General features: G+C 36.9%; 1 protein-coding gene across 1 annotated transcript in view; it reads left to right on the top strand.

The window, feature by feature from the left end:
* NPEPPS (aminopeptidase puromycin sensitive) overlaps nucleotides 1-26,069 on the top strand; it is a 94,581-nt gene that overhangs the window by 43,364 nt on the left and 25,148 nt on the right. The window contains exons 3-11 of the mRNA XM_078065642.1: nucleotides 5,290-5,367; nucleotides 15,210-15,331; nucleotides 19,083-19,190; nucleotides 20,381-20,581; nucleotides 21,030-21,126; nucleotides 21,238-21,271; nucleotides 22,119-22,233; nucleotides 24,592-24,756; nucleotides 25,594-25,698. Of these exons, the coding sequence (XP_077921768.1) occupies nucleotides 5,290-5,367; nucleotides 15,210-15,331; nucleotides 19,083-19,190; nucleotides 20,381-20,581; nucleotides 21,030-21,126; nucleotides 21,238-21,271; nucleotides 22,119-22,233; nucleotides 24,592-24,756; nucleotides 25,594-25,698 (1,025 nt within the window). The remainder of the gene's footprint in view (nucleotides 1-5,289; nucleotides 5,368-15,209; nucleotides 15,332-19,082; nucleotides 19,191-20,380; nucleotides 20,582-21,029; nucleotides 21,127-21,237; nucleotides 21,272-22,118; nucleotides 22,234-24,591; nucleotides 24,757-25,593; nucleotides 25,699-26,069) is intronic.

Genomic DNA, 26,069 nt, shown 5'->3' with positions numbered 1-26,069 from the left:
CCATATATTCTCCTATTATCTCATTTAAAAAGTATTTTTTTTAAAAGATTTTATTTACTTATTTGTCAGAGAGAGAGAGAGAGCACAAGCAGGGGGAGCGGCAGTCAGAGGGAGAAGCAGGCTCCTCGCTGAGCGAGAAGCCCTATGTGGGACTTGATCCCAGGACCCTGGGATCATGACCTGAGCCCAAGGCAGATGCTTAACCAACTGAGCTACCCAGGCATTCCCTAAATATATGTATTTTGAAGATTTTATTTATTTATTTGAGAGAGAGAGAGAGAGAAAGAGAGAGCATGTGTGGGGGGAGGGGCAGAGGGAGAAACGGACTCCCCACTGAGCAGGGATCCTGATGCAGGGCTCCATCCTGGGACTTTGGGATTATGACCTGAACTGAGGGCAGACGCTTAACCAACTGAGCCACCCAGGTGCTCCTCCCTAAAATATATATATATATATATATATATATTTTTTTTTTTTTTTTTAAGATTTTATTTATTTATTTGACAGAGACTTGGTGAGAGAGGGAACACAAGCAGGGGGAGTGGGAGAGGGAGAAGCAGGCTTCCTGCTGAGCAGGGAGCCCGATGCGGGGCTCGGTCCCACGACCCTGGGATCCCAAGACCTGAGCTGAAGGCAGACGCTTAACTGACTGAGTCATGCAGGCACACCAATATTTTTAAATATTTTTTTTTAAATAAATTTTTAAAAAATAATATTTTTTAAAGATTTATTTATTTATTTTACAGAGAGAGAGTGGGGGGAGGGGCAGGGAGAGGGAGAGAGAATCCTTAAGCAGACTCCCAGCTGAGTGCAAAGCCCAACATGGGGCTCCATTCTAGGACCCTGACAGCCACCCAGGCACCCCAAAAATAAAAAAATATTTTTTAAAAGTTTCTTGGTCAAGCTGCCTGGCTGGCTCAGTTGGTAAAGCATGTGATTCTTGATCTTGGGGTTGTGGGTTTGAGCACCACATTGCACGTAGACATTATTTTTTTTTAAAAAGGGGTTTTTTGGGGGCGCCTGGGTGGCTTAGTCGGTTAGGCGGCTGCCTTCGGCTCAGGTCGTGATCCTGGGTCCTGGGATCGAGCCCCACGTCCGGCTCTCTGCTCAGCGGAGAGCCTGCTTCTCCCTCTCCCTCTGCCTGCCGCTCTGCCTACTTGTGCTCTCTCTCTGTCAAATAAATAAATAAAATCTTAAAAAAAAAAAAACCAAAAAGGGGTTTTTTGGTCAAGTTTGATTTTATCATTTCTTAGTGATATAGTAAAGTGTCTACTTATAATGCTTAATTTACATATATGCATTTTAAATAATGTTATATAAAACATTGATATGTTAGTATTAGACTAATATAAACATTAATTTGGAAGTATAGCTTTTTCTTTTCTACTTCAATGAAGCCTATTTATTTAGACTTTTCATACATATCTTTACTATATAAACGGCTTTCCACTCTTTGAACAATCTAATAGTTCCAACAGCAAATAGTATCTTCTAAAGTATTTGAGATAGATCCATTTTTGACTCTATGTACTCTGTTGTGGCTGGAAATTTTATCCCTAGCCATAAGTCCCTATTTATATAACATTAGTAAAGGTGGTATTTTGTTAATACATCTAATATGGGCAGTATTGATGCTCTCCATGACACAGTCACTTAGTGTATTGCTTTTTGAAGTGATTCATTTATTCTGCTAATATTTGGCCAAACATATTATGTGCCAGAAACCATTCTAGCATTGGAGGTAGAGGACAAAACCAAGAATCAACATTCCAGATACATATATTTGATTTGGAAAGACAGACAATAGCAAATATGTAAAGTTGTGGCAAGTGCTCAAAAATCACAGTAAGAGGATTTGGAGTTAGGATTGTTCTTTAAGGTGATGAAACATCTCTAAATAAGTGATTGACATAAAATGTGTAGATATTTGAGGAAAGAAACTTCGAAGCAGCTGTAGAAACCCTGAGGTTGGAGAATGCCTGCAGAGTTTGAGGAACAACAAAGGCACTGGCAGCAAAATGAGTTGTAGGTATTCTGTATCCTCGATAACGTTTTTGTTTTTAGTCCTTTTAGATTTATCCATTCTTGTGGGTATGTGGCAGTATGTCATTGTGGTTTTAATTTGCATTTCCCTGATGACAAATGATGTTGGGCATTTTTTGTTTGGTTTTTGGCCATTGATGTATTTTCCTTTGTGAAATTGAGTATTCTGCCCATATTTTAATAGTTTTTAGGTATATTCTCTGTAAAATATTTTCTCTTAGTCTGTGGTTTGCCTATTCATTTTCTTCACAATGTCTTTTGATAATCACAAGGTTTAAATATTAATGAAATCTGATCTATCAAATTTTTTTCTTTTATGGTTAGTGCTTTTTTGGTCTTCTCTAAGAAATATTTAGCAACCTCAAGCAGAATTTCATTCTGAATATTTTGAGACTCCATTAAAGGCTTTGATCTCACTGACTACCCTGGCTGCTGTGTGAAGAATACATTATAAAGCAGCAAGAGTGGAAACAGACTAGTTAAGAGGCTACTGTGGTGGTCTAGGAGAGAAATAATTGTACATTGGACTGGGGTTGTAGTGATGGGGGCATTGAAAAATCTGGAGTTAAAGATACAGGCTACTGAATTTGCTTATTTGGAATGTGTTGTGAGAGACAGTCGTGGAGGGAAGCAGTTCGGATGATTCTGTATTTCTGGTTTGAGCCACTGGATAAATAGTGGTGCCATTTACAGAATATCCAAAGCTACAATTGACCAACGTTATTTTAAAGTCTGATGTATGTTTGTCAAGTAGTATGTTGTTCAATATAAAGTAATTGGAAGAGTGTCCCATAATACAAGAGACTTTTTAAGAAATTCAAATATATGATTATGGGGCACCTGAGTGGCTGAGTCGATTAAGTGTCTGACTCTTGGTTTTGGCTCAGGTCATGATCTCCTGGTCATGGGATCAAACCCTGAGTTGGGCTCTGTGCTCAGCACAGAATCTGCTTGATCCTATTCCTCCACCTCTGTCCCTCTCCCTGCTCAGGTGCACACACGTGCTCTCTCTCTCTCAAATAAATAAATTAAAAAAAAATAAAGAATTCAAATGTATGATTACTACCCTCTTTTCTAAGAAAGAATTTTAGAGGAAATTTTACTGTTTTTTTGTATACATGTAATAGAGTTGATATGCGTATTTGGAAGCATGTGCTAGAATGGAATCTAGCAATACAATACTTGATTGTTTCAATTTAAAAACTGCTATTCTTGGAGCACCTGGCTCACTCGGGGGACCATGTGACTCTTTTATTTTTTTTAAGATTTTTATTTATTTATTTAGAGAGTATGCATGTGTGCGTGAGCAGGGGGAGAGGGAGAGAAAGAATCCCAGGTAGAGTCTGTGCTGAACATGGAGCCTGATGCAGGGCTTGAGGCAGGGCTCGATCTCACAACCCCAACATCATGGCCTGAGCCAAAATCAAGAGTCAGACGCTTAACAGACTGAGCCACCCAGGGACACCACATGTGACTCTTGATCTCAGGGTCGTGAGTTCAAGACCTACATTGGGCATGTAGCCTACTTAAAAAAATAATAATAATAAAATAAAAATAGGGGCACCTGGATGGCTCAGTTGGTTAAGCATCTGCCTTTGGCTCAGGTCACGATCTTGGGGTCCTGGGATTGAGTCCCACATTGGGCTCTCTGCTCAGCAGGGAGTCTGCTTCTCCCCCTCACTCTCCCTCTGTACTCTCTCTCTCTCAAATAAATAAAATCTTAAAAAAAAAAAATTTAAAAAACCCTGCTATTCTTTTGTTTTTTATCTTCATTACCAATTTGAAGCTTTTTTGTGCATTTATAAAAACAAGTTTTAATAATCCTTTATGGAGATGGTCTTTGATCATAGACCATAATGCTGTTTTATATTTTTGTCAGAAAAGTACATTCTTAAGCATTAAGGTGATTCTTGGCTTCCCTGTAGGCTTAAGTATGATTCTATATGTGGGAATCAAGTTTGAGCAAATCTTGAGTTATTACCAGCAAAAGTCATTGTTTCAGTAGTGATTTCATCGTATTGTATATATGCCAAGTTGTAAGTTTCTTTTCAAATTTATAGGAATTAGTTTATGATAGTAGAAAGAATTTTGGAATAGGAAGGGAACTGAATTCTAGTCCAGCTACGTGAACTTAGGCAAATCATTAACTTTATATATCTCATTTTCTTCATCTGTAAAATGAGGAATACTTGATTAAAGTTCTTTTAAAATCTGAGATTATAGCTTCTTATTGGTTTTGTAAAGATCTAGCTTTATAAAGGTGTTTGAACCATAATGATATTAGAAACATTGAAAATTCGATCTTAGGGTGATTCATAAAAAGAAATGAATTGTGGGCATCTTGCCTGGCTCATAGAATGTTATTAAATCTGAATCACCATTACCTATATCAAATTTAAGTCCATGACTAATAAAGCTACCTTTCTTAATAACAGTTTCATTGAGATACAATTCATATACCATACAATTCATTCATTTAAAGTGTACAATTCAGGGAGCGCCTGGGTGGCTCAGTTGTTTAAGTGTCTGCCTTTGGCTCAGGTCATGATCTCAGGGTCCTGGGATCGAGCCCCACATCAGGCTCCCTGCTCTGCAGGAAGTCTGCTTCTCCCTCTCCCACTCCCCCTGCTTGTGTTCCCTCTCTCGCTGTGTCTCTGTCAGATAAATAATTAAAATCTTTTTTAAAAAAAGTTTTGTGGCGAAAAAAAAGTTTTGTGAATTAATACAAGATATATAATTGTGTTTCAGGAGCATATTTAATTTGGGATGTGAACTAAAATAGGATAGTCTGAAATGACACTTTTGTTAATAGAAAATTTATTAAGAATATTTAGTTTTAGGGGCACCTAGCTGGCTTAATTGATAGAGCATGTGACTCTTGATCTCAGGGTCTTGAGTTCAAGCCCCAAGTTGGGCTTGGAGCTTACTTAAAAAAAGAGGGGCGGCGCCTGGGTGGCTAAGTCGTTAAACGTCTGCCTTCGGCTCGGGTCATGATCCCAGGGTCCTGGGATCGAGCCCTGCATCGGGCTCCCTGCTCAGTGGAGAGCCTCTTCTCTCTGTCCCTCTGCTGCTCCTCCTGCTTGGGCTCTCTCCCTCTCTCTCTGTCAAATAAATAAAATCTTAAGGAAAAAAAAGAATATTTAGTTTTAGTAGAGATTTTCCTCTTAAAAATGTTAATTGCTGCAGTCTGGATTTTGTCTTAGTCCAGTCAGATTTGTGAAATAATGTTTTTAATTTCCATTCCAGAAATACATGCTACAGGATTTAACTATCAGAATGAAGATGAAAAAGTCACCTTGTCTTTTCCTAGTACTCTCCAAACAGGTAAGAGTCATGGCTTTTGTAAAATCCCATGATGAATAGTGACATCTTATTTCTTCCAAAGAAATTTGTTGTATGCCATTTTTTTTTCCTAATTTTAAGCAGATTAAATATTAAGACAGAACTTTTGAAAGAGGTTCATTGCAGCTTTTGGGCCACCAGGACAAAAGAAGACCAAAACTAATGATCATTCTACCCTAGAACATAATGCATTGTTTTTCACCTTTTCAGTCTCAGCTTTTTAAAAATACAGTTACCCAGCTCCATCTTCCAGTAATTGAGTCCACATCTCTGAGATGAATGTCCCACACTTGATTTTGATGTATAAAAGTACAGCGTGGGCATGGAAGGAAAGATTTGTTGATATAATACTATTATTAGGTAGGGGTGCCTAAGTTGGCTCAGTAATGGTTAAGTGTCCACTCTTGATCTCAGCTCAGGTCTTTTTTTTTTTTTTTTTTAATTTTTTTATTGTTATGTTAATCCCCATACATTACATCATTAGTTTTAGATATAGTGTTCCATGATTCATTGTTTGTGCATAACACCCAGTGCTCCATGCAGAACATGCCCTCCTCAATACCCATCACCAGGCTAACCCATCCTCCCATCCCCCTCCCCTCTAGAACCCTCAGTTTGTTTTTCAGAGTCCATTGTCTCTCATAGTTCTTCTCCCCCTCCGATTTCCCCCCCTTCATTCTTCCCCACCTGCTACATTCTTCTTCTTTTTTTCTTTCTTAACATATATTGCATTATTTTTTTCAGAGGTACAGATCTGAGATTCAACAGTCTTGCACATTTCACAGCGCTTACCAGAGCACATACCCTCCCCAGTGTCCCATCACCCAGTCACCCCATCCCTCCCACCCCACCCCCCACTCCAGCAACCCTCAGTTTGTTTCCTGAGATTAAGAATTCCTCATATCAGTGAGGTCATATGATACATGTCTTTCTCTGTTTGACTTATTTCGCTCAGCATAATACCCTCCAGTTCCATCCACGTCGTTGCAAATGGCAAGATCTCATTCCTTTTGATGGCTGCATAATATTCCATTGTATATATATACCACATCTTCTTTATCCATTCATCTGTTGATGGACATCTTGGCTCTTTCCACAGTTTGGCTATTGTGGACATTGCTGCTATAAACATCGGGGTGCACGTACCCTTTTGGGTCCCTACTTTTGTATCTTTGGGGTAAATACCCAGTAGTTCAGCTCAGGTCTTAATCTCAGGGTCGTGGGTTTTCAAGCCCGGGCCTGGGCTCCATGCTGGGTGTGGCACCTACTTAAAAAAATAATAATAATGGGGCACCTGGGTGGCTCAGTCGTTAAGTGTCTGCCTTCGGCTCAGGTCATGATCCCAGGGTCCCTGGGATCGAGCCCCGCATTGGGCTCCCTGCTCCACGGGAAGCCTGCTTCTCCCTCTCCCGCTCCCCCTGCTTGTGTTCCCTCTCTGGCTGTCTCTCTGTCAAATAAATAAAAAATCTTAAAAAAAAAAAATGATAATAATCCAGATTCTATTATTAGGTATAAAAGCACAAAGAAAAAAGACTTTCTGAGCTTAATGTAGTGTAAGAAATTGTATACAAATCAATTGGTAAAGCACTAAGACTTTGATTAATGACCTGTTGAAAAGCAACAAGTGGAGTGCACTTGTCATGATGAACACCAGGTGATGTACGAAAGTGTCGAATTGATATATTGTACACCTGAAACTAATATAACACTGTTAACTAACTGGAATTAAAATAAAAAGTTAAAAAAAAAGTAACAGGTAATTTGTATGAAAGAAAATGCAAATGACTAAAACATGTGAAAAGATATTTGGCTTCCTAGCCATGAGAAATATGAAAACAGCAATTACTGATATACCAGTTTTTGCCTGTTCTGCTCACACCTGGCCCTGAGGACTCCTGCAGCCATATCTCCGCCTTTGCTTAAGAGCTCTGCTCAGCTCACAGCTCACAGCTCTTCTCATTCCAGGACCTGTAGTGGGCAGCTACTGTCAGCAGCATGCTGTTCTCTCCCATGGCAGAGGGCAGAAGCTCAGGGATGGGGACAGAGACAAACTACAAATACACATTTCAGGTTTCTGCATGGATGGTAGTATACTTGATGTCCATTCACATTTTATTGGCCAAAGCAAATAGCATGGTCAAGCCCAAAGTCACTGGGGCAACAATTACCAGAGATTTGATTAAACTTCTACTATGAAAGATAGAGTAAAAAGCCAAACAGTAATAGAAATATAAGAACTTGTTAAAAGCAAAGATAAATGAAAAGAAAGTCTCAAAAAAAAAAAACCCCACAAAACAAATTAATACCCTTAGAAATATTGTTAATATCACATTCATTAAACAAGAACAGGACAGGGGAGCCTAGGTGGCTTAGTTGGTTAAGTGTCCGACTCTTGATTTCTGCTCAGGTGATGATCTCAGGGTCATGAGATGGAGCCCAGCCTGGGCTCCACACTTAAGATTCTTCCTCGCCCTATGCCCCTCCCCCTACCGCTTGTATGCTCGCTCTCTCTTAAAAACAAGAACAGGACAGAACATTATCAAACAGAAAGAATTAGAGCAAGAAAACTTTTGGAAATTATAATACAATAGAAATAAAAAACCTAATAGGACTTTTGGAAGATGAAATAGAGAAATCTTACACATGGCATGAAAATTTGAGTACCAATCTAGCAGAACCAACATTCATCTAGTAAAAGAGAGGACAGAGAAAATGAGAAGAGAAAATTATTAAAGATACAAAAGAAGAACATTTCTTTCAACAGAGGTGATTGGAACCTTCAATTTGAAAAGGTACACCACTAAAAAGAAAAAAAGAAAGAAAAGGTACACCACTAACAGGGGCTAACTCAATAAATGGAAAAAATCCCATACCAAAGCAAATTTTAGAACTTTGGGGGATAAAAGTGAGGCTCTTGAAAGGCTGGGTGGCTCAGTCAGTTAAGTATCTGACTCTTAATTTCATTTCAGGACATGATCTCAGGGTCGTGGGATCGAGCCTGTCATCGGGCTCCACACTCAGTGTAGAGTCTGCTTGGGATTCTCTCTCTCCTTCTCCCTCTGCCCCTGCCCCTGTTGACACTTGGTCTCGAATGAATGAATAAAGTGAGGCTCTCAAAGAGTTTCTTCCCAAGGGCAGGGGGTTGGGAGGAAGGAGGGAAGACTAGCAGATTACCTTCAAAGTTCAGGGATCAAAATAGTAGTAGTAGACTGGCGGCTGGGGGATGGGCAAAATGGGTGAAAGTGAGTGGGAGTTACAGGCTTCCAGTTATGGAATGAGTAAATCGGGGATTAGAGGTACAGCATAAGGAACATAGTGGTATTGTAATAGTGTTGTATGGTGACAGGTGGTAGCTACACTTAATGGTGAGCATAGCAAAGAGTATAGAGTTGTCAAATCACTATGTTGTACACTTGAAACTAATGTAACACTGTCTATCAACAATGCTTGAATGAATTTTAAAAAAGGAATAGCAGTAGACTAACCATCAGGAACAATGGAAACTAGACTCTAATGAAGCCATTCCTCAAAATTCTGAGTGTATCTGATTTTCAGCCTAGAATTAATTCTATGCTTAGCCAAATTGTGAATTTAAAGAGGGTAAAATAAGGATATTTTCAGATTTGCAAGGTCACAGAAAATTTAATTCTTTGTAAAAGATGTAGGAGTGGGAGATGTAGTTTGGCTAAAACTTCACTTTCTATAGTAAGAAGAAAATAATGTATAAAATTGAAAAATGAAGAAATAGCTATGTAAGCAAGGTATTTAGAAATCACAGAGTTGCTACTGGGGGCAGTGTAGGGAGTAAGATAGCATTGGGCAGGGACTTGCAGCTTATATATAAGCCTATACTACTTTATGAGTTTTAAAGTAGGAACTATTACTTTGATAGAAATAAGATAAAAAATTTTTTTAAGATTTTATTTATTTATTTGACAGAGACACAGAGAGAGAGGGAACACAAGCAGGGGGAGTGGAGGAGGGGGAAGCAGGCTTCCGGTGGAGCAGGGAGCCCGACGCGGGGCTCGATCCCAGGAACCCGGGATCATGATCTGAGCTGAAGGCAGACGCTTAACCACGGAGCCACCCAGTTGCCCCAGTGAGATAAAATTTTAAAAAAATTTAAAATCTGTGGGGCGCCTGGGTGGCTCAGTCGTTAAGCGTCTGCCTTGGGCTCATATCTTCGGCTCAGGTCATGATCCCGGGATCCTGGGATCGAGCTGAGCTCCGCATCCGGCTCCCTGCTCCGCGGGAAGCCTGCTTCTCCCTCCCCCGCTCCCCCTGCTTGTGTTCCCTCTCGCTGTCTCTCTCTGTCAAATAAATAAATAAAATCTTAAAAAAAAAAATTTAAAATCTGTATCATTACAGACTACATTCTATGATCACACTGTGAGAAGATTAAAATCAGTTGCAAAAGAGAAAAAAATCCCTTCTCATATATTTGGAAAAATTGTACCTCTGAAAATTAATATCAAAGAAGATTTGTTATGGAAATTAGAAAATATTTAGAACTGAATAATGAAGTTACTACATAATATGTAGGATGCAAGTAAAACATTACTCAGCATATTTAGTTAAAACTGAAAATTAATCGCTAAGTATCAAGATCAAAGTTAGATAAGAATGGGTAACTTTAAAAAAGCAGAAGAGAGAAATATTTAAGAGCAGAAATTAAAAAATGGAGAGGAGCAAAAATATTTTAAGATTTTATTTATTTATTTGTCAGAGAGAGAACACGAGCAGGGGGAGAAGCAGGCTCCCCGCTGAGCAAGGAGCCCAATGCGGGACTCCCGTCCCAGGACCTGGGATCATGACCTGAGCTGAAGGCAGACACTTAACCGACTGAGTCACCCAAGTGTCCCGGGAGCAAAGATATTTTAAAACAAGTTTTTAAAATCATTCCAGAAGATAAATAAATCTGGCACGCACGTGTGTGTGTGTGTAAAGATAGTAGATTCAGTTGTTCAGCATTAGGAAATATGACATTATTAAGTCAAAAATTTCAAGATACTAGATTATCAAAAGAAGCTAGAATGTATTTGCTAGAATTGAGCAGGTAAGAATAGGCAGAAACTCCTAGAAGGAGCGTGTGTGTTATATGTGTACATACAGGTATAATACATGCATGTTTCTATTGAATGCTTCATCTGTGCCAGGTACTGTTTTATGTGCATCATAAATACTAATTTATTTAATCCTTTTTGAGATAGTTTCTGTTACCTGCACTTTATAGATAAACTAAGGCACAAAGATGGTTTAATTAAATAACTTGCCCGAGGTTAATTGGTGTTAGGTGGCAGAGCCTGGATTTCAAACCCATGCAGTTTAATCCAAAAGTCTATACTTCTAACCACCATATTATGCTTTTTATTATTTTTTTTTTTTTTTAAGATTTTATTTATTTATTTGAGAGAATGAGATAGAGCATGAGACGGGGGAGGGTCAGAGGGAGAAGCAGACTCCCTGCTGAGCAGGGAGCCCGATGTGGGACTCGATCCCGGGACTCCAGGATCATGACCTGAGCCGAAGGCAGTCGCTTAACCAACTGAGCCACCCAGGCGCCCTGCTTTTTATTTTTTAATTAAATATAATACATTGTTTAAAATTCAAATGATATATAGTGGAAATGTGTTTGCCATCCTAGCCCTTTCTTCTCTCAACGCTTCTCAGAAGCAACCAGTTTCCTATGTATCCTTTTAAAACTATTCAGTGGTTTGTAAGCATTTCTGCATATACTGTTTAAGAACACAGAAACTAACATGCCATATGTATTCTGCACCCTTCTTTTCCCTTACATGTCTGTGTGTGTTGTGTGTGTGTGTGTGTGTAAATAAAAGGTCGGGGGCACCTGAGTGGCTCAGTTGGTTGAGCTTCTGACTCTTGGTTTTGGCTCAGGTCGTGATCTCAGGGTTGTGGGATGGAGCCCCATCTTGGGCTCCGTGCTCAGTGGGGAGTCTGCTTGGGATTCTCTCCCTGTGTCCCTCCCTCCATTCTCTCTCAATTTCTCTAAAATAAATAAATAAATCTTTTTTAAAAATGGGTCAGTTATCAGTATATAAGAGCTTTGTCATTCTTGATGAGAACTATTTACAGCAGACATGGTAAATTGTGAAGTCATTTCTAAGGTCAGAGAAGGTTATGACCTTTTGTATACTATAATTTGACAGAGTTTGGGAGATTTTTAGTTAATACAACAGTATAAATAAGTAACTGATATAAATATTAGAATCAGAAATTATCTTATTTGAGGGGCACCTGGGTGGCTCAGTCTGTTGGGCTTTTGATTTCTGCTCAGGTCATGATTTTGGGGTCGTGAAATGGAACCCTCAGTTGGGCTCCATGCTCAGTATGGAGTCTTCTTGTCCCTCTCCCTCTGCTCCTCCCTTTTCTTGTGCTCACCCACTCACTTGATCTCTCTCAAATAAATAAATAAAATCTTTTTTTAAAAAAGAAATTATCCTATTTGAGATGAGACTAATATTGATTATTGAGCATCTGTAAATATCTGTTTGAAAATCATTGGCTTTCACATTTTCCCAAGATTCTCTGGAACACAATAACCCAGTCATTCTTCGCTTTAAAAATGACATCCTTATTTTTTCAAGTTTTAGTGGGCTGTACAAGCATTCTATCTTCTGGTAAGGGAATAGGGAGCATATATTGAAAGGACATTAGTAACCTTTGTGTTTAGCCTCACCAGACTTAACAGTCATGCCAACTATTTCATAGCTAAGCAACACATTTTCTTTTCCGAAGTTGGCACATTCTAGAGTAATGGTTAAATTACCATGATCATTGTAAGCTGACAACAACTTCAGAATCATTTGTTAAGGATCCTGCAGAGTGGTGTTTATTTAGAGAAACACTAGGTGATATTGACATTTCTAAGAGTGAAAAACAGGGTCACAGGAAATGGTGACACAAAGGCAGAGACCTTTACTCCCTTTTTATACAAATTAATCTGTCTTTAATTTTTTGGCATTTAGTAGGCTCATTAAATTTTTATTGAAGTATTCAAGATCTACTTCAGGTTTTACAGCAATTATATTCTCCTAAGCTTTAAAGAAATAAGGTGTTTTTTGTTAGTTTGTTTTAAAGATTTTATTTATTTATTTGACAGATCACAAGTAGGCAGACAGGCAGGCAGAGGGAGAAGGAGAAGCAGGCTCCCTGCTCAGCCCGATGCGGGGCTCGATCCCAGGACCCTGGGATCATGACGTAAGCCGAAGGCAGACGCTTAACCGACTGAGCCACCCAGGCCCCCCAAGAAATAAGGTTTTTGGTAGAAGTTGCAGTTTTCCAGTTGTTTAATTTATAAATGGGCTTATTGTATGTTTTAAAAGGTTTATCATCCCAAGCAGATAAATATTGCATACAATGGATATTGAAATAAGGTGTCTAATGTGAGGAAGCAATGTAAATTATGTGGGCAAACAGGTATAAAATTAGACAATCTGGCAATCAGTTCTTCAGTATGGTGTAAATTTGATAAGTTGACATTTATTAAGTTTTTTTCCTCCGGTTTTTGCCCTATAATTCTACTATATTAATAGTAAATATTTTGTAATTAGTATTGTATAATATAACACTAGTTAAATTTATTAGTGATTTTTTAAAAACTTTAACTTGTGTTTTGTTTGAATTTCAGGTAATAACCTTTTCCAATACTTTGTATTTTGTTTAGTATGCCACTTTTTTGAAAGTGGCCACTATCAGTATCTTGTTATGGTTTGATGGCCTTGGAGATTTAAAACCGAGTAAAAGTGTAAGCAGCCTTTCTTATTTAGTTATGAGTTTTAAATCATTTTATTCCAAATAGGAAAAGGCAAAAGTAGATTTCCCATGGAATATGAGTTATATAAAAGAAATCTTAACATGTTAGTTGACTAGTGAAAACAGACTGGCCAATTCCATTTATGGAATTGCAACATAAAATTCCATCAAACACTTCTTTTTAAAGGTAGTGGGGTTTTGCAATCTACTAGATAAGTCCTTGTAAACTTTATTAATGTGAATATATCTGCTTTTTTAAAGATTAGTGAATTCCTAAAGAAAATAGGGAGAAATTGTATATTATAGTTAAATTCTTTAGTATCATTTAGAATTCTTTCACATTCTTTTATTGTATTCTTATTTACTGTTCCAGTAATCTGTCATTCTCTTTAAGAAAGTATTCATTGTCCCCTTCAGACAGAATGTCTGATTTTTTAAAAAATAAGATTCACAAACACTTATTCAAATGAGCTTCAATTCCCTCCCGCCCCCCAGCATGATTACATTAAGAATATGGCACTTCCGGGTGTCTGGCTGGCTCAGTCAGTAGAGCATGGGACTCTTGATCTCAGGGTTGTGAGTTCAGGCCCTACATTGGGCACATTAAAAAAAAAAAAAAGTGGCACTTTTTTTAATGATGATGACTTCGCTGCAGAGGTCTGAAATTTTCTCTTGAAATTACTTTCAGAATGAGTTTGAAGCACATATGAAAATCAGTAGTATTACATAATTGACATACTTAATAGACAACAGCGTTTTGTCTAGAAACAATATGCAGTTTGTCATTTACTTTTTCTGTAGATTTGGACTCTAAATGACTTTTGGACCTTTTCAAAAAAAGTCAATTCAATTTTGGAAGGTGAAGATCTGACTGAGAGCATCCAAAAGGATATGTCAAAAAGAGGGAGAGTTAACATTTTGAACAATGTCAGTGTCATTGCTCTATGGCATTCCAAAATGACAGTTTAAAACATTAGGATATAAAAGTTTTGGAATGATTGCCTAATTATTTTATAGTCATACCATGTCTTTGATTTGTTAGATTCCCATGTTCTAGATCTTGTTATAAATAGGCACTTTAAAAGGATCAATTAGAAGTCAACATTTTTCTGGTTGGTTTTTTGGGGGGATTTAATTTGTAAAATGTAGAATGGGATTATTGTTTTGTCATTCATCTGAATTTAGTAGATGACTAATAGATATTAATTATAATCTTTGTTATGAAAGAAGGTATATAACTCCCATTTTGTCTAACTTGGTTTTGCCCCCATACAACAATAGAGTATATATTCATGTTGCGTTTTTATTTGCATTTAGTAATTATTGAGTAAATGTATTTCTTTAATATTATCATTTCAAATGATTGAGGTGACTGTAAGAGTTTTTAATGCCCTTTTGCCAGCCAAATCATTGATCTTGCCTATATAGTTCCTTTCAAAAGTATGGAATCAGTGTTCCATTTGGATTGAACAGACAGGGTTTTGTCTTAATGATAGAGTAATTGGCATGAAGTCCTCTAAATGGACCAATTTATATGGCATCATTGGCAGAAAACATGAATTTTGGATTAAACAGGCCTAAATTTTTTATCTCATTCTTGCTACTTACTAATCGTGTGACCTCAAGCAAGTTATTTAACTTTTCAGCCTCAGTTTTCTCATCTGAAAAAATGGAGACTATACCTACTTCCAAGTTTCTAAATATTTTTAAAGCACCATGCACAGTAGCATGTCATACATTTAGTAATAAATGTTCATTTCCTTTCCTGTTTTTATCTTTATATATTGGTGATTAGAGATTAAGTTAATAAAGTTAGAAAAACTTTCTAAACAGTCACCCTAAACATGATGTTAAGGTTTACTTTAGGATTAGTTTGCCATTTATTTTAGTAAATACCGTATTTACTAAATTGCCAGGAGAAGTGTTTGAGAAAAGAAAGAATGATTTGAACATTGTAAATAGTCAACTAAGTTAGTATCTTAAGGATATATTTTTGATAACTTGTACTTAATATCTATATTAAAGTGGTTTTCATTCATCTTCAATCACAGGTACAGGAACCTTAAAAATAGATTTTGTTGGAGAGCTGAATGACAAAATGAAAGGTTTCTACAGAAGTAAATATACTACCCCTTCTGGAGAGGTGCGCTATGCTGCTGTCACACAGTTTGAGGTATGGTGTTCTTCTCTAAAATGTTGTTACCTTAAAGTAGATATTCTGACAAAGTTCTGTTCCATTATTTGCATGATTATTTCAGGCTAGGTCCCTTTGGCCATAATTATGTTCATGATTTTGGAATCTTTATTTTATATTGAGCCAGTTATCTCCATCATAGAGGGAGAGAATTAGAGATGTGGGCTGGAAAATGGATACACACATACACAACACACACACCAGCATTACTATTTCATAGGAAAAGCCTCAGGAGTCAAATACTAACAAGACAATTTTAATTAAAAAGGGTACATAGTATAAAAGCAATTCAGGTATTGAAATTCTGTTACATATGTTTGTATAAATGTGTATGTATATATGTAACAAAATAATATATGCATGTATGTGTATATACATATACATCTGTATACATGCATATATGTAACAGAATTTCAATACCTGAATTGCTTTTATACTATGTACCTTTCTTTTTGTTTTTTAATTTTAAAGATTTTTATTTATTTGACAGAGAGAGACACAGCGAGAGAGAGAACACAAGCAAGTGCCCCACATGTACCTTTCTTAATTAAAATTATACTCTTAGTATTTGACACCGGTGGCTTTTCCTACCAAATTAATAGTAATGTTGTTGTATAGCATTCCTTTTCTTCTTTGACAGGTCCTTGCTATATGTTTATCTTACTATATTATCTGCACTTTGATTTTTATTTATCAAGTATATGCAAGTTACATAGCTTGTTTTGAATTTGCTAGTGGTACTTTTAAGTATTAAATCTAATTAAATTTATGCCTGTACATTTCAGTATGGATAAGGAAACAATTGATCCTGTCTATTTTTATGTTTCTGCCTATATCTCTGTATTGTTTGTTTTGCATACCTAAAGTTTTGGATTGGGGCGCCTGGGTGGCTCAGTTGGTTAAGCGTCTGCCTTTGGCTGAGGTCATGATCCTGGGGTCAGGGAGCCCTCTTCTCCCTCTGCCGGCAGCTCCCCATGCTTGTGCTCTCTCTCTCTCACTGTTTCTATCTCTCTCTGTCAAATAAATAAGTAAAATCTTTTAAAAAAATAAAGTTTTGGATCTAGTTCACTACTAATTTGTCTAACCTAGTGTATCTTCTCTTTCAAGAATTTTATGTTGCCTTCTGTTTTAAAACAACATTTGCAGGGGCGCCTGGGTGGCTCAGTCAGTTTGACATCCAACTCTTGATTTCAGCTCAGGTCATAATCTCAGGGTCGTGGGATCAAGCCCTGCATCAGGCTCCATGCTGAGCGTGGAGTCTGCTTGTTCCTCTCCCTCTGCTCCTCCCCTCGCTTTCTCTCTCTCTCTCTCAAACAAATGAATAAAATCTTTAAAAAATTTGCCATAGCTATTTAGGCTTAATTCTGTGTTTCCGTTATTTCAGTGCTTATCTTTAGCCCTTTGAGCACTTCTGCATCCTGGAATGGTTGCCTGGAGTATGTCTCCAAATAAAAAAAAATTTTTTTTAAGATTTTATTTATTTATTTTGACAGAGAGAGACAGCAAGACAGGGAACACAAGCGGGGGAGTGAGAGAGGGAGAAGCAGGCTTCCCACTGAGCAAGGAGCCCCATGCAGGGCTCGATCCCAGGAGCCTGGGATCACGACCTGAGCCAAAGGCAGCCGCTTAACGACTGAGCCACCCAGTCACCCCCAAATAAAATTTTTTTAAGGGAGGGTATGTGGGTAGTATACTTCCAGAGTCTTTGCACAACTGAAAGGCTTTCATTTGCCTTAATTCATGACCAGTTTTACTGGGTGTATAATAGATTTGTTGGGGAAAAAAGAAAAAGAAGAGCAGCCCCTGACATTCAGAAGTTGCACCAGCACTCCCAGCTAGTCCATGCTGTTCTTTTTGATGTAAACAGCATCATAGAGCACCAACCTCAGACAAGGTTACTCTGAGACCATGATAAAGTGAAAAAAAACAAGGGTGCTTCATAATTTCATCTAAGGACAGACAAAAGCAAGGTCACTGTGCTACCCATGAAATAAGGAACAGCTCCCTCTCTTAGTTAAAATGAGCGACATCTTTATCAATTACGGTTTTAGTCTTGCTCTAGGCTGCCCTCTCTACAGGTAAGATTTGTTGAGATGCGCACCCACAGAATCGCCTCCACTTTTTGACCCCACTCAAGTTAGAGTGAATCTAAATCCTCCCCCCAATTCACCCTGCCAATCCGGAATATACATATAATAGCTTCTTTCTTACACACCCCAGGGTTCCCCTTACTATGAGTTTTCCCTCGCTACAATGAATAACAAACCCAACTTTTCAGCTATAAGAGTGATATATACAGTTGGCTTACAGTTTTTCTCTTTCAAAGGTATATAAATGTTGTTCCACAGTCTTTCATATCTCATTTTGTCAAGGGGAAGAATCAGACTGGAATATCTTTTTTTCCCTTGTAGAGTAACATATTGTTTTGTTTTGCTTTGTTTTCTTCTTGATTGCTTGTTAAATTATTTCTTTGTACTTAAAAATTAAAAATTTTTACCAGGTGTTCACTTTTCATGAACTTTTACATAGGAATTGGTGAACCCTGTTGATGTCCAGATTCAGATCTTCAGTGTAGCCAAGTTTTCTCCTATTACATACTACATTTTCACTGTGGTTTGTGCTCTGCTCTCTCATAATAGGTTTATGTCTAATCTCTATCCCTCAGATGAAGTTTTGATGGCTTTCATCACTCTGTCCTTTTGATATTTTAGAAACTTTTTTTAAGAAACTTTTAAACCTTGTTATCCATGTTACTCATTTAATTTCTTTGAGTATAAATTCATTTCTCTACCGCTGCTGCTCCTAATTTCAGTTTTTCTGTGCTATCTTTTCTTTCCTTATACTCTGCTTACTTTTCAGATGTCTTATTTATTCTTTGAATGAATTCATCATTTATTTAACTTCTTTGAGAGTGCAATTAGCCATCTGACATTTTCCTTGGAGAAACTTTTCCAGAAGTATGTGCTTCTTCTACCTCTCTATAATTTATTCCTTCTTTTCATGATACAGAATCTTGTAATTGGTTCTATTTTTTTTACTTCATTCTGTTTTATTAAAGTTTCTTTTATAACTGGTATTCTACTGAACCACTAAACTTTATTTTGCTTTAACAAGTTTGCACTTTCTTAAAAAACAAACAAGTTTACTCTTTATTTTTGAAGAAAAAAATGAGATCTTGTTAAGTAAGTCAAGTGGTGACAGTTTTATGTGTAGTATATGGAAATGCCATTAAATGGATGACCTGCGACGCCTGGGTGACTCAGTCGATTAAGCGTCTGCCTTCAGCTCAGATCATGATCCCAGGGTCCTGGGATTGAGCCTCGCATCCGACTCCCTGCCCAGTGGAGAGACTGCTTTTACCTCTCCCTCTGCTCCTCCTGCTCATGCTCTCTCTCTCTCTCTTGCTCTCTCTCTCATAAATAAAAATATTTTTAAAAATATGTATCATTCTAAATTATTCTAATACTGTATGTTGTTAAGATCTGTAGCAGACCTAATTCCTGGATTATTGCTTGTTTTTGTTTGTTTTTGCGTTGTTGATGTGGCAGGGATAATAAACCCCATGTTTTCTCTGTAGTCATTCCTTAGTGTGTTGCCTGGCATGGAGTAGAAAGTAAATATTTAAACAAGTGAAGGAATGGATGATAGAAAGAAGATGATGACGGTTACTTTATGAAATAGCCGGTTAGGTTAATTCAGTAATATTTATATTTCATATTCTTTTTTTAAGGCTACTGATGCCCGGAGGGCTTTTCCTTGCTGGGATGAGCCTGCCATCAAAGCAACTTTTGATATCTCATTGGTCGTTCCTAAAGACAGAGTAGCTTTATCAAACATGGTATGTATGTGTTTGTAAGTATATTTAAAATTTGAATAAGCGTTTATAATACTTAGTTTTCTGGTTAGATGCAGTAGCATGAAACCACTTAGCACGGTGCTTGATACATAACAGGAGCACAGATGTTCATTTTCTTTATTTCCAGTAAGCCCTCTTTTTTTAAATTTCCTTATTTGGAGTTTCCTTCCTCATGGAAGAAATTTCTTATAAACTTTAATTTGGAAAACTGAAAAAGTGATGAGTTAAATAAATACTGCCTGAAAAAAAAAAATCTGACTTTCTTATTAAATGGCAAAAGATATAGCCATGTAATGAAGTGTATTTAGGTTTCTGGTTGATTGTATTCTTAGAATATGCTCTCTTCACTGATGTCATTATCTCTTTCATAAATAGAGTAAGCATTTACCACTTGAAATATACTGTTTAAGACAGAAGTACCTGATAGCCTGTAATATGAATCTGGGGAACTTGGAAAAGCCTACTGTACCTGAAAATACCTGGCTTTTGCCTCCTTATGGTGCAGAGAATTCCATAGAGAGAATGCCATTCTCTTCTCAAATATTCCTAAAAAGGAGGCTAATATATTAAACTGAAATATTATTTTACAGTTTAGTATGAATGAATTTATCAGGTCTGTTCTTGAATAAGTCTTCCTTGGAAGAAAGAATAGATCTTGCGAAAGTAGAGCTCCTGAATAGGAAGAAGGGTGGGGGGAAACAACAAAGGGAAATGAGGAACTCTGTAGGTCAAGTGGAAATTCCTCCACAAATTTGCTTAGAGCCAGCCTTGGTATAGAGAATGCTCTAAATTTAGGTATCTGTACCCTTTGAAATGCAGATTTCACAATTACCCTTCATTAATAATTATTGCCTTTTATCCTTATTTCACTTGAAAAGTATTGAGGTCTTACTTAAAACATCCCAGTGCCTGGCATATAATAGGTATTCAAGAAAAGTTGCTTCTTTTCTCTCATAGATCCTTGGTAGTTTTAACACTTTAGCCCCCCAACTTCTTAGTGTTTCCTTCTTAATAGGAAAGATTTTGACAGCATAAAAGCAGTGGATGAATTGGGATAGATAAGTAAGCAGTGCTGGAAGGGGGAAGGAGAAGCAGCAGAGTTTTTGGCTAGTATTTGCTTTAAGGTATTTAATGTAAATCTGTTTAAATTTTCTCTCTCTCTTTTTTTTAAGAATGTAATTGATCGGAAACCATACCCTGATGATGAAAATGTAGTGGAAGTGAAGTTTGCCCGCACACCTGTCATGTCTACATATCTGGTGGCATTTGTTGTGGGTGAATATGACTTTGTAGAAACAAGGTCAAAAGATGGTGTGTGTGTCCGTGTTTACACCCCTGTTGGCAAAGCAGAGCAAGGAAAATTTGCGTTAGAGGTAAATGTACTTGAAGAGGATTGTTCCAACAGTCCATAACTCCAGGTTGGGGAATTTACATTTCTGATCAATTATTAGTACAGTTATTTATAATTTAGTCTGAAATTTGTGTACTTTGGTTTTATTTTTAATAGAATTTTGAAACTACCAACCTTGGTGTTACATTAGCATTTTACAAGACAATGATTAAGAGAATATTAGAGTGGAATTTATTTATCCACAGAATGGGTGGGAAAAGATGTAATATATTTTTCATACCAATATATTATAGATGGATTAAAGTTTGGCCAACATTAACAAAAGCCAAAGACTTTTGGAGGTAGGGTTCCCCCGGGTTGGTTTCTAGTAACTTGAGAAGCTTTGGCTTGCAACAGGATTCCTTTGTGGATTTCTATATGAATTACAATAAAATATTTATCAGATGGTTCTTTTGTTTATACTTTTGTAGGTTGCTGCTAAAACCCTGCCTTTTTATAAGGACTACTTCAATGTTCCTTATCCTCTACCTAAAATTGATCTCATTGCTATTGCAGACTTTGCAGCTGGTAAAGTAAATTTCATTTTATTGCTGAATTGTAATAACTTTTTTGAATTTTGTGATTTTGGGGAAGAAGTATGTACATATATCAATAAATGTTTATGTTTATTTTATGAAGGTGCCATGGAGAACTGGGGCCTTGTTACTTATAGGTATGTTAATGATGCATTACCCTGCCTTATCTTTTCAATCACTGATCTCATAAGAGCTTCACTCCTAATCACCAGTTGAGTAGCTTCTGAGAAGCTTTATGATCTGCTGTAAATTTTCCTACCTCCCCCACTTCTGCGCACATTTTAAGAATGCAGATGAACACCCTCTGGTGCTACTATCTGAGATTGTAAGATTTTAAAGTGAGCATCTGGCATTAGTAACATTTTTAGATCTATTTTTGGCTGACTTTCTCATTTTGGTGCCTTCTCTTCCTCCCAGGAGTTTCATAGTTATTTTTCCAGCTTGAAGAACCGTCTCTGCTTTAATGTTTTCTAGCCAAGTTTTTACATATCTGTCCCCACAATACAAACATGTGGGTTGTATAGTTTTTAAAGCAGGGTCTGTAAACAAGTTTTTGCCCCGCCTTCTTTGATGAGTTAAGTTTTGGACAGCCTGCTCAGTGTTCTTTTTGGGACTGTGGAATGCATGTTCCCCCCACTTGCCACTCCCCTTCTTTTAATAGGAGGACTGTTTACTCTCTCTGTCTAGCACAATAATCCCTAATCCCTTAGACAAAGTTTTTTAAAACTTAAGGCATCTGTCCTGTTTACAAACTGATGATTAAACTTGTGTCACACCTTTGATCTTCTGTTGTATGAATTCTGTTGGAATAGTCTTTAATCTTCCCAGAACTTTTTCTGTTCTGTACCTCTGGGGAAATGTTTTCTTGACATCTCTAAAGCCTAACTTGACCGTCTTATTTACCGTTTGAATCTCCCTCCCCCATTTGTGCATGCTTTTATTGCAATACTTACATTGTTTAAAAAAAATTTTTTTTTAACACAGGGAGACTGCATTGCTTATTGATCCAAAAAACTCCTGTTCTTCATCACGCCAGTGGGTTGCTCTGGTTGTGGGACATGAACTCGCCCATCAATGGTTTGGAAATCTTGTTACTATGGTATTTAATATTTTTAAGTGCTCAAATATATTTATCTTCATCCTGCTGCACATTATTTTGGCTACATAGTATTTCAGGTTTGACTGGAACATAGTACTAAAAAATGAATGATAGAAAATCTTTATTTTAGAACATCCACTTTGAACAGTGTTTATCAGAATCTCTGTGTCAATCAAGAGTATGTGGATAGTCTTTATTCCACACAAAATACTTCCTAAACTGTTGTAGAATTTGCCTGCAAATGGCAAAGTGATAATACTAATTTGAGTGAGAGAAAGAGATTCCTCTTAGGTACAGAGATTCCAGGCTAACTATAGTTTCTTGAGCATATTTATTATGTAGTTCAGTAGCTGAAAAGTAACCTGATAAATAACAACATGATCAGTTAGGTTGAAATGTTTTTAGGAGTCAGTTTTCTCATTGCCTAAAATGTTAAGTTGAAATTTGATAGAAATGAAACTAGGGAGTAACTGTAAAGTATATTAAAATTTCCAGCTGTCCCATTGAAATTATTATTTATTATGTTTGCAGTAAATTTTGCAGCGTTTGCAGTGAATGATCTCTGTTCTTAAGTCTTGACCTTTCCCTCTTACTCCAAATAAGTACTATCTATGTCGGCTAGTTGTGTTCGAGTTTGGGAGCACAGAGTTTAATGAGTGAACTAGAAGTACCTCTGCAAAGAAAGAACTGGAGATTCTGGAGCCAGCCAAATTCCCTGATAGCATTTTAGGCTGCCAAAGAGCAGAACCTGACTTGGATGTTAGTTGAGTCCATATGTCATAGGAATAAGCAAGAAAGTAAGACATTTAGCAACTATTACATGTCTGAGACAGCTTTTAAAGAAAGCCAGCCCTTGAAATTAAACCATTTCCTTTTGCTTTGGGTGTTTAAAATTTTACTTAGGGGTGAGAAAAAGTTTTGAAATATAATTTCATGTGGAATTAAGTGTGCTGGTACCTGTATTCAAATACGTACAGAAATATTTTCTTCTCCTAATGTAGCAAGTTTGTTGCTACCAAACAATTTTTTGTTAGCTTTGAGCAGTCTTCATTTTTTATGATTTTATTTTTAAACTACCAGCAATAAATTTTAGTAGGGGAAATGTGCACATTCTCATATAGCTTTTAAGCAACTTTTTACTGGATTTGAGCAACTGTTCTAGTTATTAGATGTCAATTGTTTCTTTAACTGAAATTTAAGGGCTCATGATAGGGTGGTGAATAACTAGCTCTGTACCAGCTCATCTTTGTGGAAGCTACTAGTTAAGTAAGTGCACAAAGCACTTAGATAGCCTTTCATCACTTAATATTGAAAATATTTTATCTTTTCAGAATTTTATTTTATTTTATTTTTTTTTTTTTAAAGATTTTATTTATTTATTTGACAGAGAGACTGACAGCGAGAGCAGGAACACAAGCAGGGGGAGTGGGAGAGGGAGAAGCAGGCTCCCCGCTGAGCGGGGAGCCCGATGTGGGACTCGATCCCAGGACCCTGGGATCATGACCTGAGCCGAAGGCAGACGCTTAACGACTGAGCCACCCAGGCGCCCTCTTTTCAGAATTTTAAATAAATGCCTTTTTGCTTTTCACCATTGCATTAGTCCTTTAGCATTTATCTTGGATTCTTATATTGCTTTCTTTTTGTAAGAGATTTAATCAACTTTAATGAAACTTAGATTAAAATCTCTTTCTAAAAAGTTGACTTTTTTTAAAAGTTGGTTTTATCTGTGACTCATTTGTATTCTTTGTCCATTCTACTGTTAATTCTTATTAGCAGGTGAGAATTTTATATTCCATAAATACTTAAACACCGTTCATTATTGAACTACTTACTGCCATGATGCTTCTGTTAATTTTACCTAATCTTTATATGAGCAGTACTGTTTTCTGTTTATCTAGAAAGTTTAACTCGTCAATCAGTCATTATGGAAATCCTTCCCAGTTTTCCTTATTTGGTCCTGGTAGCTTTCTGGTATATTAAACTAAATTTTACCTGACAATATAGGCTCTTGCCTACATTTATCTGCCCTCTTCCCCTTTTCCGTATGAGGGCTTTCTCCCCTCCCTCCCTCCCTTTTTCCTTCCATTTTTATCTAGCTTTGGTAATAAAAAGTTACTTAGCTATGTTTTGAAATGTCCCTCAGGCCTAATGCCAAAATCACCAGTTGGCCTTTTTAGCATCTCTTTTAAGCATCTTTTTTGTTTAGAGACGTGAGTTATTTACTGAATGTTTTTTACTGAATTTTGGCTTATTAAGTTGTAAGTTGTAGAGTATAATGGAAGGGACATGTGAGTTTTTCAAATTAGTGGAATGATAAATACTTCGTTTTCTTTACACATTTCTTTCTTTTGTTTTTAGGAGTGGTGGACTCATCTTTGGTTAAATGAAGGCTTTGCATCATGGATTGAATATTTGTGTGTAGACCACTGCTTCCCAGAGTATGATATCTGGACTCAGTTTGTATCTGCTGATTACACTCGTGCCCAGGAACTTGATGCTTTAGATAACAGCCATCCTATTGAAGTGAGCCATACTTTTCAACCATTGGCCTTTGCTCTCATTTCTAATGAAATAAGTAATTTGTTATAGAGATACTTAGGAGCCTGAAAAGAAAAGAAAATTGCACAGGCAATTCACTTGTTTTTATAGCTCATATTTTCGGTCTTGAAAATCTCACAAGACTAAGTACTAATTATGTTTCTTTTTAAGGTAGACAGTATAAGAATTTTATCTTTGTAGAGGCAAGTGCTATATATACCCATAAGCATTCACTAAATACATTTTTATTGAACAGTATGGGAGAACCATGCCTGTTGGGCAGTATGCACAAGGGAACATTATGATTCCGTTGTTTCAAAGAAAATTCTGAACATATTCTTTTATTGTTGTCATTGTCTAAAATATATATAAAATTTTATTTCTCTTGACTTAGCCTATCCTTATTTTGACTAGTTTATATGAACAGATTTTGCCTCCAAAGAACTTGTAGTCTACTTTGACGTATTTAACCAAAGTCCTATGTAATTATAAGCTGCTACAGTTAGTTGCAAGAAATCAAATGTTTCTCATCTCTCCCTTCCTCCGTCTCCCAATTCCCCAATAAAATGATCCATGGTGATTTGCCTCCCAGCAAAGCCGAGCCAAGACCCACAGAGATGGTGGGGATCATGTTATATACTCCGCTTTATTAGTGTTAGTTACTACAGTCTTTTTAAGGATCATCAATATGCATTTATGAGTGAACTAAAGGCAGAAAAGTATCTTATGAGTTAGGAGGGTTTTTCTAGAAAGCTTTTTATGTAATTTAGTATTACAGGCTGTCTGCTTCCTGTCATAACCCTGAATCACACTGTCTGCCAGGTCAGTGTGGGCCATCCTGCTGAAGTTGATGAGATATTTGACGCTATATCATATAGCAAAGGTGCATCTGTCATCCGAATGCTCCATGACTACATTGGGGATAAGGTAAAAAAGCAATTAAAAAAAAAAAATCTTCCATCCTTTTATGGTGAAATCATAGTGTTTTGCATGGAAAAAAAGTGTCTACTTTTATCTAGATTAAGTTCCTAAGTAATTTTTCTAGACTCTAGAAGGATATTACCCTGATATGACTTATCTTCTTTTCTTTTTATATTGACTCTTGTGGTCTCTTAGATGAATGATGTGTAAATGTGTTTGGGGGATGTGTGGGAGGCTGGTATAAAACTTAAAAGCAAATGTAGAAGGCAAAGAGTATGCATTCTTAAATAAAAGACAGTAGACATTAGAGGGATAGATGTTTTTCAGTAAGTCCGACACTCAGCTAATTTGAGTAAATTAGCTTTTGAGTACTAATA

The sequence above is a fragment of the Halichoerus grypus genome, chromosome 2, assembly GCF_964656455.1.
Source record: "Halichoerus grypus chromosome 2, mHalGry1.hap1.1, whole genome shotgun sequence".
NCBI lineage: Eukaryota > Metazoa > Chordata > Mammalia > Carnivora > Phocidae > Halichoerus > Halichoerus grypus.
Note: the sequence above shows the minus strand (reverse complement) of the source record. Positions and strands in the feature narration are given on the sequence as shown.